The 13,746-nt window shown below is 44.7% G+C and overlaps 1 protein-coding gene across 1 annotated transcript; it reads left to right on the top strand.

Moving 5' to 3' along the window:
- Window positions 1–1,248: 1,248 nt before the first annotated feature.
- On the top strand, window positions 1,249–11,424 carry LOC308579755 (vomeronasal type-2 receptor 26-like; the record flags this gene model as incomplete). Its single annotated transcript, XM_081180689.1, has 7 exons — window positions 1,249–1,307; window positions 3,899–4,190; window positions 4,902–5,201; window positions 5,490–5,705; window positions 7,803–8,027; window positions 9,848–9,974; window positions 10,514–11,424. 7 exons carry the CDS (start codon window positions 1,249–1,251, stop codon window positions 11,422–11,424), a joined length of 2,130 nt encoding a protein of 709 aa, XP_081036815.1.
- Window positions 11,425–13,746: the final 2,322 nt, after the last annotated feature.

The raw sequence follows: 13,746 nt of genomic DNA, 5'->3' as shown, positions 1-13,746 counted from the left end.
AATGGCACATGCTAATTTATCATTAATAGCTATATCCCACACCTCTTTATACCATTCTTCCATTTTATATTCTGCTTGCCCCTTACACCTCCTAACTATCATAATTTGTGCAGCTGTCAATAAATTTGTGAGCAAATCCTTCATAGCCTGTGAACCTTCCACGCCCATCATAAATTGATAATAATGCTACCTCTGGACTTTTGATCAGCTTTAACCCAGTGATTTCTGTTATCTCTTTAAACACCCTTTGCTTTAAAAAAATTCACATATTTACACCCCTACCAGATGTGAACATAATTCCCTGTTTCCTGGCATCCCCTCCAACATAACTCCAGATAGTCCTTGTTTATTTGATTCAATCTGACTGGTGTTAAATACCATATCCAAATTAATTGATAATAATTTTCTTTTATTCTTATAGACAACATTTTCGAATGTACGATTTTCCCATATTTCCCCCCAGCTTTGACTATCAATCTGCCCTGTTGTCTCCTTTTCCCTTCTGAATGATCGAAATCATAGTGATTTTCCCCATCATCTTCTCAACAGAGCTCCAGAGATTTGTCCAGTGAGCACTTACGAGTCCACTAAAATAAGCATCAGAATTGAGAAGAGTGTGAGGCAATGTCTTGCGTCTGAGCTGGAAAGGACTGGTGCATCGGTGCCTTTGATGCCATTAAAAGCTTGGGCTGAGATTTGGGGCCGGGGAATTGGGCTGTGCAGGTGCTGAGGTTGATGTCCATCCACTTCAGATGCCGAGTCTTGGTGTGACTCGGTCAATGCTCGGAAAGCCATTGCAAAAAGCGTTTGGCTCCATCTCATTGTTTCCTAATTGCAAGGAGCAGTAACAAGGGAGGAGGCTGTTCCAAGCAGACAAGGAATGCTGCGGCTGTTGCTGCTGTTGCTGCTACAACACAATTACACAGAGTGCCGGATGAAGGCGAAATGCCACTTGACTTTGGAGAGTGATAAGATAGGTGCATTCGGTTATTACAGGCCAGGAGATCACATCATCAGTGGGGTCATCTCTCCCACAAGAGGATTCTTCCATCCACACACCTTCAAGGAGTCTCCCTCAGCCAGCCTTTCCCTGTAAGCCATTTTATGGGGATGAGTTTGCTGACGCCCCACAAGCTACCAATTTCACGAGCCCCCCCAATGATCAGGCTTTCTCCTGCTCCCCCTAAATCCCTGTTCTGTTATGTAATTGGGGAGAGACTCTGGGAAACCAGCAAGGAACTCGAACCCATGGCTTCAAGTTGCAGGAAGGGAGATTCCGACAAGACATATGGGAAAACGCTCAGACAGTAAGAGCTGTTTGACAGTGGAACAGTCTCCCTTCGGAGGTTGAGGACGATCTCCTTCCTTGGAGGTTTCTGGGCAGAGGTTGGAGGGCCACCTGTCAGGGATGCTTTCGCTGAGATTCCTGCATTGCAGGGGGTTGGACTAGATGACCCTCGGGGTCCCTTTGAGGTCCCTTCCAACTCTACAACTCTATGATTCTATGAACAGCCTAACCTGCCATTTGGACACTGTCACAGAAAGGTCCCTTTTCAGTTGTAGAGCAGAGCAGCCTGGCGAGAAACATAGCTTTGACCTACAGAACAAGGGCCCAATTTTCTTTTTGAGACTTTGAGAAAAAGGCTGCTGCCTAAAGAGGTTCTTGCTTGACTTTGCAAGTGGAGAAAGCCAGGGCACCCTCTCCTTTTCTGTCCCCTCCCCCCAACCCAGATGATCCCTGTCTATTAAATAAGTAAAGTTCCCCCGATTGCAGCTTTTCTGAAGTAAATTAGCACCAGATCCACAATATAAACTCCAGCAACTTATGAGCTGTTTGTAAATTTCCAAAGAAGCAAAGAGTTGTACAGTAGGTCACTATGAGATTACCTTGTAAAGATAAGTAACTCTGCAACATTTAAAAGCTGTAATGAAGTCACATGTCTCAGACACAGACATGACTCCAGCTACTTTTGGCTTTTGTTTATTTAACCCAGAAATTCCAGGATGCGGTAGAGGTTTAGGTGAATGTGGTTTCTACAGCTGTGATGAATCCCAGCAGAGGGCCTTCTCGGTGGTGGTGCCCGCACTGTGGAACGCCCTCCCGTCAGATGTCAAGGAAATAAACAACTATTTGACTCTTAGAAGACATCTGAAGATATCAGGAAAGTTTTTCGTGTTTGATGTATTGTGTTTGAATTTGTTGGAAGCTGCCCAGTTTTCAAATCAAGTGAAGAGGGCCAATTCTCAGAAAACATCCAGAGCACAAGTCGCTGTAAACTAGAGCAATAATCCACCAACGAATTTGGGATGTGGAACTGCAATGCCACGTGAGCGAGATGAATAAACACCCAGCAATAAAAGATAATGGGAGAGGATTTACCCCAGCAAATTGTCTGTCAAAATTACAAATACCTAAATACAGACGGTCATTTACCCTCACTTATTGCAGGGCAGATTTGAGGGTAAACCATACGCGGAACGAGTCTGCCCCTGCGGCTTGATGGAGGTAGAAACTCTCGTGCCTTGTTATGCTGCCATTTCTACGGGGATATACACTCGGTATTTATTACCCCTGCTATGCAAAAATCTCCAAATGAATCCAAACTTCAGTGTCTAAAATCCCTGGTAGAGGACAAGGATCCTGAGATCACATTAAGGGTAGCCAAATTCTATGTGATTGCCATAAAACTTAGGGAACAAGCTGTGCTATCATAATGATTAAGGCCTTAAGTGATAATCTTAGGTTATATGTTAGTGACTAAGTTTTAATTTATATATTTTTTAACTCTTGCTATATCTGTATTGTCCCTCTTATACCTAATTGCAAATTCAAATGTATCCCTATCGTGTTTTATGACTTCCTTGATATTGCATGTGGGCTGGAACTGGTCTGTGACCGAAATAATAAAATTCATTCCTTCACAAGTCACTGTGACTCAAATGAAGTAATCCCAATTCTTCCCTGTAATCCACAAGACAGAGGGAGAGGGAGAGAGGTGACGCTGAATGTTGTTGTTGTTGTTGTTTAGTCGTGTCCAACTCTTCGTGACCCCATGGACCAGAGCATGCCAGGCACTCCTGTCTTCCACTGCCTCCCGCAGTTTGCTCAAACTCGTGCTGGTAGCTTCGAGAACACTGTCCAACCATCTCGTCCTCTGCCGTCCTCTTCTCCTTGTGCCCTCCATCTTTCCCAACATCAGGGTCTTTTCCAGCGAGTCTTCTCTTCTCATGAGGTGGCCAAAGTATTGGAGCCTCAGCTTCAGGATCTGGCCTTCCAGTGAGCACTCAGGGCTGATTTCCTTCAGAATGGAGAGGTTTGATCTTCTTGCAGTCCATGGGACTCTCAAGAGTCTCCTCCAGCACCATAATTCAAAAGCATCCATTCTTCAGGGATCAGCCTTCTTTATGGTCCAGCTCTCACTTCCATACATCACTGCTGGGAAAACCATGGCTTTAACTAATACAGACCTTTGTTGCCAAGGTGATGTCTCTGCTTGACGCTTAACGCTGAATGTTACCTATCATTTAATGAAAGCTTAAAATGTTTTATCTGCTGTTATACTAATAAGTTTTGTTTTCCAAAGGGGAAAATGCCTGTGGATTGAACAAGGCTCTCCCACCTCCCACTCAGCGTTAAGTAAGGAGCAGTGTTAGCAAAAGCTCTCCAAACCGAATCCAGAATTTATCCATAAAAACTTGGGCGGGGGGAGGCAAAGATGAATCTGATATACTCACTGATTGCAGGATCATAGAATTGTAGAGTTGCAAGGGATTAACCCCCAGCAATGCAGGAATCTTTTGCCCAACATTGGGCTCCATCTCACGACCCTGAGATTAAGTGTCTCATGTTCTACCAAATGACCTTGGATGGTGCTGTTATGTGTATATTTTTTTGCAGGAGAGGGAGGACAAAGTACTGGCAATACCTGTGCTTCTTGCTTGCCATTCAAGAGGTCAACCAGAACCCCAGGCTCTTACCCAACATCATTCTGGGCTACAACATCAACCAGAACTTTTTTGATGGAAGGGTGACAATCGAAGCTTTGGTAGACTTGCTCTCTACTGGGCAGGCAAATGTTCCAAACTACAGCTGTGGAGGGCAGAATAATCTGCTAACTGTTCTCGAAGGTGCCGACTCTCCAAACTCCATCCAGATTTCACGAATGTTGAGCATCTATAACATCCCACAGGTAGGGATGGAGAGGGGTGTAGCAGCTAGACTGGTGACTGGGAGCGGCCGCCAAGACCACATAACACCGGTCTTGAAAGACCTACACTGGCTCCCAGTACATTTTCGAGCACAATTCAAAGTTGGCCCAGTATACCTGAAGGAGTGTCTCCACCCCCATCGTTCTGCCTGGACACTGAGGTCCAGTGCCAAGGGCCTTCTGGCAGTTCCCTCACTGCGAGAAGCCAAGTTACAGGGAACCAGGGAGAGGGCCTTCTCGGTAGTGGCACACACACCCTGCGGAATGTCCTTCCACCAGATGTCAAAGAGAAAAACAACTACCAGACTTTTAAAAGACTTCTGAAGGCAACCCTGTTTAGGGAAGCTTTTAATGTTTAATAGACTACTGTATTTTAATATTCTGCTGGAAGCTGCCCAGAGTGGCCAGGGAAACCCAGCCAGATGGGTGGGGTATAAATAATAAATTATTATTATTATTATTATTATTATTATTATTATTATTATTATTATTATTATTATTATTATTATTATTATTTTCTGACTGAGCCCAATTCCAGAGAACTCAAAAATTGGGTGGGGTGGAAGTTATGTGAGATTGGAGACAGACCTTTGATTTTATAAGGACCAACACATGCCTTTCTTTTCTCACACGATCATTGCTACTCATATCGGCTTTTCATAATTTCAAAATAAATCTTCCTTTTCTTGCCAGATCAATTACGCTTTTGTCTCTCATGTGATGAATGACAAGAGACAGTTCCCTTTTCTCTACCCGATGGTCCCCAAAGAAGAAGCCCTGTACCCAGGGATTGTCAAGCTGCTCCATCACTTCAGATGGACGTTCATTGGCCTTCTTACTCAAGACACCGACAACGGAGAGAGGTTCATGAAGAATCTGATGCCTTTGCTCACCCAGAATGGCATTTGTGTTGCCATCTCACACAGCATTCCACAAGTCAATACAAATTATATGACTGATATTCTTCCATTCGAAAAGTGGAGACAAGTCAACGTATTTTTTTACTATGTAGAAACATCTTATTTTGTAGGAGGAGTGGTACATGCAGAAAAAATATTCCACCGGTTGTTAAAACCCACTGCAGGGAAAGTCTTGATCACAACTATTACGTGGGACATTTCCTTCGAGTTAACATACAGAGGTTTATCTTTCCAACACATCCATGGTATATTTTCTTTCTTCCTTGCGACGAATAAATGGGCACAATATGATGACTCTCTTCCCTTTTTCTCCGCTATCAGTAAGTTTTGGAAATATGCCTTTAATTGTTCATATTTAAAGCATGCCTTGTCAGTGAAAGGCTGGACAAGATGCAGAGAGAGAGAGAAACTGGAGATGTTGCCTCAAGATGATCTGGAAAGAATCCTCTCTCTAGACAGCTACAGGATTTACAACGCCATCCAAACTGTGGCATCTGCCTTAAATGCGGCATATTCCTCTAGGTCAAACAGGAGGGTGATGGCCAGTCTGGAAGTTCAAAAGCTACAGTCATGGCAGGTATTTCCTTTTCCCACCACAGACATCTCTGCCAAACCTGACAATAGAGTGTAACCATTCCAGAATTGACAAAGAACATGTGAAATAGTGTCAGAAGGGGGAATTTTGCAAACCCATTGTGGAAACATCCTGAACTGGCCCTTCTCCATGCCCCATACACTGACCTCAGGAATGGCCAGAGTAGGATAAGGTGGTAGGAGGAACCACCAAGGGCAGAAAACTCAGAGCCTGGGGATTGGTGGTGGGACAATGATGGGTAGTTACAGGGAGAAGATGTCATAGGGAGAAGACCGGGAAGAGGAGATGTCAGAAGCTGAAGGGGCAACAAGGCTTAGTGAGCACGGGGAGTCTGTGGCAGAGAGAAGCCCAGAATCAGAGGCAGAAGCGGAGGCTGGAGAAGAGGGAGAGATGAATCTGTCTGGTGAGGAAGCCAGGGAGTCTCCCCCTCCTGCTGCAACAGGCTCCCCTGACTCCCAGAACCAGAAGAGGTATGAAACGGGAGGAGCAAAGGCAAGCTGCTTGCTGGCACAGTCTCTGATTGCTCGGAAGAAACCCTAGAGAAGAGGCTGTGGGGAGGTTGGGACTTTTAGTCTCGGCAACTGGTTACATTGAGTAAGAACTTACAGTGCATGAGCTGCTGTGCTCATTTGGCATGAAACTCAGAAAAGCCTGTGAAGACCATGTTTTGCTAATATAAAGAGTTAACTCCAGCTTTGAACTGTGTGATTCACTGACCAGCTTGCTCTGTGACACCAGGGTATTATTTTGGCACCTACTGAGCTCCACTAAGTCCCAGCCTTTGTCCAGGGGACTGTGTTTGTGTTGCTGGACCTGTATTCAGTGTCCTGCACTAAGTTGTGCCAGCCCCATTCCTGTATAACAGGAATGAAAGGGGCATATCCCTGTTGGATCAGCATCTTCCACTGGCTAACCATGTCACATGATGTGTCTTTGTATAGCCATGCCTTGAGTAGAGATATGTATTGTCTGCTGTGCCTTTGCTGAGTTGTATATGTACTATACTTATTTGAGCACTGAAGCTTTTGGGATTGGAGGGGGTGCCAGGAAACAGGGAATTATGCTCACATGTGGTGGAGGTGTAAATATGTACAATTTTTCTGGCAAAGGGTGTTTAAGGAGATAACAGAAATCACTGGGTTAAAGCTGACCCAAAGTCCAGACGTAGCATTATTATCAATTTACGATGGGGTGGAAGGTTCGCAGGCTATGAAGGACTTGCTCACAAATTTATTGACAGCTGCACGAATTATTGTAGCTAGGAAGTGGAAGGGGCAAGCGGAATATAAAATGGAAGAATGGTATAGAGAGGTGTGGAATAAAGCTATTAATGATAAATTAACATGTGTCATTAAGGTAAGATGGGGGACATGCAGGAGAAATTATTTTGAGGAGATACAAAAGGTGTTTGTAGAATTTGTACTGTCAAAACGGAAAGGGGTAGCAAGAGATGTTGAAATTTTGGGAGGTTGGATAGTTACAATGGAATGGTCTCGGTGGTGGGATGCACATTTTTATTCTTATTTATTTATGATTATTAATTTGTCAAAATGAAATTATAAAAAATAAAAAATAAAATAAACAGTGGCAGAGGGCGACTGGGGGGGGAAAGCTTTTGGAAAGAATCAGCATCTGAGTTCTTGTGCTTCATTCAGGAGACAAACTGTTTAACACACACAACTACTTGAGCCTTAACTGTTAAGTTGTGGGTGAACATATCAGACGACACAGCGATTCTTCAAAACAGCTCTTGTTTATTCACAGGCCAGAACAGAACTGAACTGAAGGGTTCAGCCAGCCTACTTATATAGAGATCCAGTACACTATAGAGCTCCATGCTACAGTAGCAACTTTCTGTAACTAGCCAATCACTGAACGTCACTTTCAATCCCCTATTTGCATATGTGGACCTGAGTGAAAACTATCTACAGTATCCCCCTGCTGGCTCAGGGTGAGAACTTCAGTACATAACATTAACTAAGCCCCAAATAAGAGGAGAGCCAGGCATGAAACGGGCAGAGCTGGATAGTCAGTGTTCTTTCCCATGTCCTAAATGCTGCTGTTTTCTTTCCCTTCTAGCTCCACCCTTTCCTGGGAAACGCTGAGTTTTACAATTCTTCCATGGACGGAGTGTATTTGGATGAGAACGGGGAACTGGCAGCTGACCTGGACATTGTAAACTGGGTGGTGTTTCCCAATAAGTCCATCCTCAGGGTCAAGTTTGGGAGTATCAAGAGAGGATCCCCAGACGTACAGTTCACAATTGATCAGGATGCCATTGTTTGGCCCAAATGGCTCAACCAGGTGGGGGAAATCATCTTTCGTTCTATTGCATTTCCCAAACACCTGCCAACAACAAAGCTCAGCATTTATTGAACATCTCATGGTGGGTCGCTGTAAAATTGTGTGTTGCACCAACACTTTGAATTGTGCTCGGAAATGTACCAGGAGCCAATGTAGGTCTTTCAGGACTGGTGTTATATGGTCTTGGTGGCCACTCCCAGTCACCAGTCTAGCTGCTAAATGAGTTGGCCAAAACTTCCCCCACCCTCTGCCATATTTAAACGATTAAAAGCCCTCATTATCTTGACCGAATTATGCTTTTAGCCCTTTTTCTGAAATGCTCATGAGCATGAGAAGCCACATTGAACTGGCCATTTCCCAGCAACTTCCAGAAAGGCTGCGGTAGATTTGTGTGCTTGGATGAGAGATGACCTCCTCATCCAAACCCTTCGAGGAAATTTAACCATCCCTGAAACTTTGAAAGTAGTCTATAATTTCAAGAAAGCCTCTCTCCCAGCTCTGCTTCAGAGAAAGGCTGGTTGGGGTAAGGAACTTCCCCACCAAATTATTTATTTAAATTTTATGTGCCACCCAAGACTCCTATTTTTAAAAAATAAAGAATGATGTTGTTTTTAAAACATGTTTTTACTGAATGCGCCCAGGTGTCCACTGCTGTGATACAGTGATGGCAAAATTATGAAATACTTTATTGTCACTTGTACAACTTGTATACAATGAGATTACAGAAGTCCCCTGCCACAACAAGGGCGCCCTTCTGGGTGGATTTGCTGCTGCCTAGAGATGACATCATATAGCTTAGAAAGTGCCACACTGACATTAGCATCAGGTGGAATATAAACGGCTATAATAATTATGACAGTTAATTCTCTAGACAGATAAAATGGCCGACATGTAACTGCCATCAATTCTACATCTGGGGAGCAATACGTGTAAGCTACTTTGCTGTTAACGCACCAACCATTGTGTATGTAAATATAGACTCCTCTGCCCCTAGCTTTACCAGAATCACTGTTTCTATCAGAGCGATAAATTAATCGATTTATCAGCTCTACTGCTGCATCCGGTACTGCTGAATGTAGCCAAGTTTCTGTAATAATTATCATACAGCTATCACAAAGAAGCTTGCTTGCCACCATCAGTAACTGTTATTCATCAATTTTATGGACGAGAGATCTGATGTTGGTCAGGAAGACGCTTGGCAGTGCTGGTCTGATGGGCCTTTCTTGAAGACGGGTTATCAGACCATCTCTGCAACCATGTTTTTGCTTTCTAGTGAACTAGTGAACCTGCCAGAATTGGAACTAGATACTCTATGCTACTGAATCTACATGGGCCTCTGGTACCTAGGTAAAGGTAAAGGGACCCCTGACCATTAGGTCCAGTCGTGACCGACTCTGGGGTTGCGGCGCTCATCTCGTTTTACTGGCAGTGTACAGCTTCCGGGTTATGTGGCCAGCATGACTAAGCCGCTTCTGGCGAACCAGAGCAGCGCACGGAAACACCGTTTACCTTTCCGCCGGAGCAGTACCTATTTATCTACTTGCACTTTGACGTGCTTTCAAACTGCTAGGTGGGCAGGAGCAGGGACCAAGCAACAGGAGCTCACCCCGTTGCGGGGATTCCAACCGCCGACCTTCTGATCGGCAAGTCCTTTGCTCTGTGGTTTAACCCACAGCGCCACCCGCGTCCCTAGGTAGTTGCTACAGTTTTCCGGCCTTACACTTAGTCACAAGCTTCAAATGTAAAACGCCCTTCCCCAACCCTGTGCCCCATTTCCATAGAAAACACATTTTCCTTGTTTCCCCTGTCTTTGTGCTTAGACCCTGCCTGCCTCCAGGTGCGTGGAAAGTTGTCGCCCCGGATTTCTCAAGCTGGTTCAGGAAGGGAAGCCACTCTGCTGCTATGACTGCGTGTCCTGCGCAGAAGGGACCATCTCCACTCAGGAAGGTGGGTGGCACCAGTGTCTTGAGCAAGGGGACAAAGACTCATAAAATCATAGAGCTGGACCCAGATGACCATCTAGTCTAGGGTTGCCATATTCCCCAGAGCAAAAACTCGAACTATATATATGTATAGCGGTACATGATTTCAACATAACAACTTATCAATCAAAATATTCAATTACATTATTTTTTTCCCTCCAACCCGTCCCTCCCTCTCCCCCGCACCCAGGACTTCCCTCAGCTCCCCTCTCTGGTTTCTTTGCACATATTGTTCTCTGCATATTATAAAATTGTACATATCCTTGCCTTGTCTATCATATATTTAACTAATAAATTTGTGGGTGTTTATTCAAAACCTGCCAAGGAGTCCAAGTCATTTTTGTTGTCTTTTTAGTTTGTAAAAAGTTCCCATTCTTCCAAAGTCATGATTGTCCTTGTCACGCAGTTTATATGTCAACTTGGCCAATTCCACATATCTCATCAATTTTTCTTGCCACTGTTACAGTGGGCTACGTGATTGATAATACTCCTGTTTTTCTGCAGATGCGGAGCATTGCACCAGCTGCCCAGAAGATCAACATCCAAACAAGGCCAGAGATCAATGTGTCCACAAGATTATCACCTTCCTGGCTTATGAAGAACCTTTGGGGGTCGTCCTAGCTTCCTTTTCCCTCTTCTTATTCTTAACTACAGGCTTTGTGTTAGGAACCTTCATTAAGTACAAAAAAACTCCCATAGTCAAAGCTAACAACCGAGACCTCTCCTATATTCTCCTCGTCTCCCTCCTGCTTTCCTTTTTGTCCTCCTTCCTCTTCATCGGGCAGCCAAGGAAAGCGACATGCCTTCTGCAACAAATGGCCTTCAGTATCATCTTCTCAGTTGCCGTCTCTTCTTTGTTGGCAAAAACCATCACTGTGGTGCTGGCCTTCCTGGCCACAAAACCAGGGAACAGAGTGGGGAAATTGCTGGGGAAGAATCTGGCCTACTCCATTATCATTTCCTGCTCCAGTGTCCAAGTTGTCATCTGTACCATCTGGTTGGGAATCTCACCCCCATTCCCAGAGTCTGACATGAGCTCCCAGGCTGGAGAGATCATCCTGCAATGCAATGAAGGGTCTGTTGCCCTGTTTTATACTGCCCTTAGCTACATGGGCTTCCTGGCCTCCATCTGCTTCATGGTGGCTTTCCTAGCCAGGAACCTGCCTGGAGCCTTCAATGAAACCAAGCTGATCACCTTCAGCATGCTGGTCTTCTGCAGCGTTTGGGTGTCCTTTGTGCCCACCTACCTGAGCACAAAGGGGAAATACATGGTAGCCGTGCAGATCTTCTCTATCTTGGCCTCCAGTGCTGGGCTTCTGGGCTGCATCTTCATTCCCAAGTGCTACGTTATTGTACTGAGGCCTGATCTGAACACAAAGGAACATCTAAAGACAAAAACTGAAGATGGCGTCTGATTCTTAAATATCCTTTTAAATTTTGAAAATGGATCTCCAGCAAAATAGTTATGCGGAGATGGGTGCTTGAATGTGAATCTCTCTTCCATCCCTATAAATCATGAATGGTGAAAATGTATTCATAGTGAATTTGTGTCAGGGACTGGATGCAGAGGAATGGTGGAAGAACAAGCTGGAGAACCCCCAAGGGAAGAAGGCTCAGAACCTGGGGATTGATGGTGGGACGACAATGAACGATCAAGGGGAGAAGACTGGAAGTGTTAGAACCTGAAGAAGTAACAAGGTCTTCTCTATCTTGGCCTCCAGTGCTGGGCTTCTGGGCTGCATCTTCATTCCTAAATGCTACATTATTGTACTGAGGCCAGATATGAATACAAAGGCATATTTAACCACAAAAACTAATTTGGAAACCTGATACTTCTGAAACCGTTTTCCAGAGGTGTCATTTATCAAGTTCAAGGCCAAAACTACTTTTTGTTTCAGATTATGTGGGAGGATTCTCATTCACATTTGGTTAGGCACTGTGAGAACAGGATGTCGTATGATGATGGGTCTTACGACTGATTTAGCAGAAGGATTCTCCTTATCACAGGAGCCAACTGTGGTGAATCTATGTGCCATCTTCAACTCCTTGAATTATTCCATCAACGGTGCCTCAAAAAAATTGTACGTTATCACTTGGGAAGAGAGGCGAACTAATGCCAGTGTACTGGAAGAACAAAGATCACCAGTGTCAAAGCAATGATTCTTCAACACCAACTTTATTGGACTGGTCATGTTGTGCGGATGCCTGATGATCATCTTCCAAAGCAACTACAGTGGTACCTCAGGTTACATACGCTTCAGGTTACATACGCTTCAGGTTACAGACTCCGCTAACCCAGAAATAGTGCTTCAGGTTAAGAACTTTGCTTCAGGATGAGAACAGAAATTGTGCTCCGGCGGCGCGGTGGCAGCAGAAGGCCCCATTAGCTAAAGTGGTGCTTCAGGTTAAGAACAGTTTCAGGTTAAGTACGGACCTCCAGAATGAATTAAGTACTTAACCTGAGGTACCATTGTACGCTACTTCCATTAAAAATGGAAAGTGTAATGCTGATGGTCAATAAAAATGGTTCAAAGACTCCCTTTAGGCAAATCTTTAAAAATGTAGTATAAAGACTGACAACTGGGAAATACTGGCCTGCGAGCACTCAAATTGGGGAACAGCCTTTACCAAAGGTGTTGTGGGTTTTGAAAATGCTCAAACTCAGGACAAAAGGGAGAAATGTGCTAAGAGGAAGGCACACTTGGCAAACCCTCACCGTGATCAATTCCCGCCCAGAAACCTACGTCCCCACTGTGGAAGGAAGTGTGGATCCCGAATTGGCCTCTACAGTCACTTATGGACTCACGGTTAAAACCATATTCATGGAAGGCAATTTTACTCAGCTACAAGTGATCGCCAAAGAATCACCTTCTCATCCAACTATAAATCCTAGAGACACTTAACCAACCCAGCCTTTTTTACTGTACATGTAGACCCCTCCTTGCACCTTACCTGGACTTGTTTTTCACTCTAACAGTCATTTTTAGCTTCCTCCTAAACTGGTTCCTACCAGTTCTTTGGTCAGGCTTCACTCTTGTGTAGCGACTCTGGCCTCCGGTAATGTGTTTTACAGAATTTCTACTTCACCAACTGTAGCAGAGTTGACAGGTCTGCGGGCCTCTTTGAGACCCCCTGGTTTAAACTGTATATATGTATATATATATAAGATACATCAATATACAGTGGTGCCCCGCAAGACGAAATTAATTCGTTCCGCAAGTTTTGTCGTCTAGCGAATTTTTCGTCTTGCAAATCACGAAATCCCATAGGAATGCATTGAAAATCAATTAATGCGTTCATATGGTCAAAAAACGCAGGTGGCGCTGTGGGTAAAAGCCTCAGCACCTAGGGCTTGCCGATCGAAAGGTCGGCGGTTCGAATCCCTGCGGCGGGGTGCGCTCCCGTCGTTCGGTCCCAGCGCCTGCCAACCCAGCAGTTCGAAAGCACCCCCAGGTGCAAGTAGATAAATAGGGACCGCTTACAAGCGGGAAGGTAAACGGCGTTTCCGTGTGCGGCTCTGGTTCGCCAGAGCAGCAATGTCACGCTGGCCACGTGACCCGGAAGTGTCTTCGGACAGCGCTGGCCCCCGGCCTCTTGAGTGAGATGGGCACACAACCCTAGAGTCTGGCAAGACTGGCCCGTACGGGCAGGGGTACCTTTATGGTAAAAAAAAGTCCAAACAAAGCCAAATTTGGTACAACAACAGTTTATTAACTGCTCTTTAAAGTCACACATAC

Source organism: Podarcis bocagei (genome assembly GCF_964188305.1).
Source record: "Podarcis bocagei genome assembly, chromosome: 2".
Taxonomy (NCBI): Eukaryota; Metazoa; Chordata; class Lepidosauria; order Squamata; family Lacertidae; genus Podarcis; species Podarcis bocagei.
Note: the sequence above shows the minus strand (reverse complement) of the source record. Positions and strands in the feature narration are given on the sequence as shown.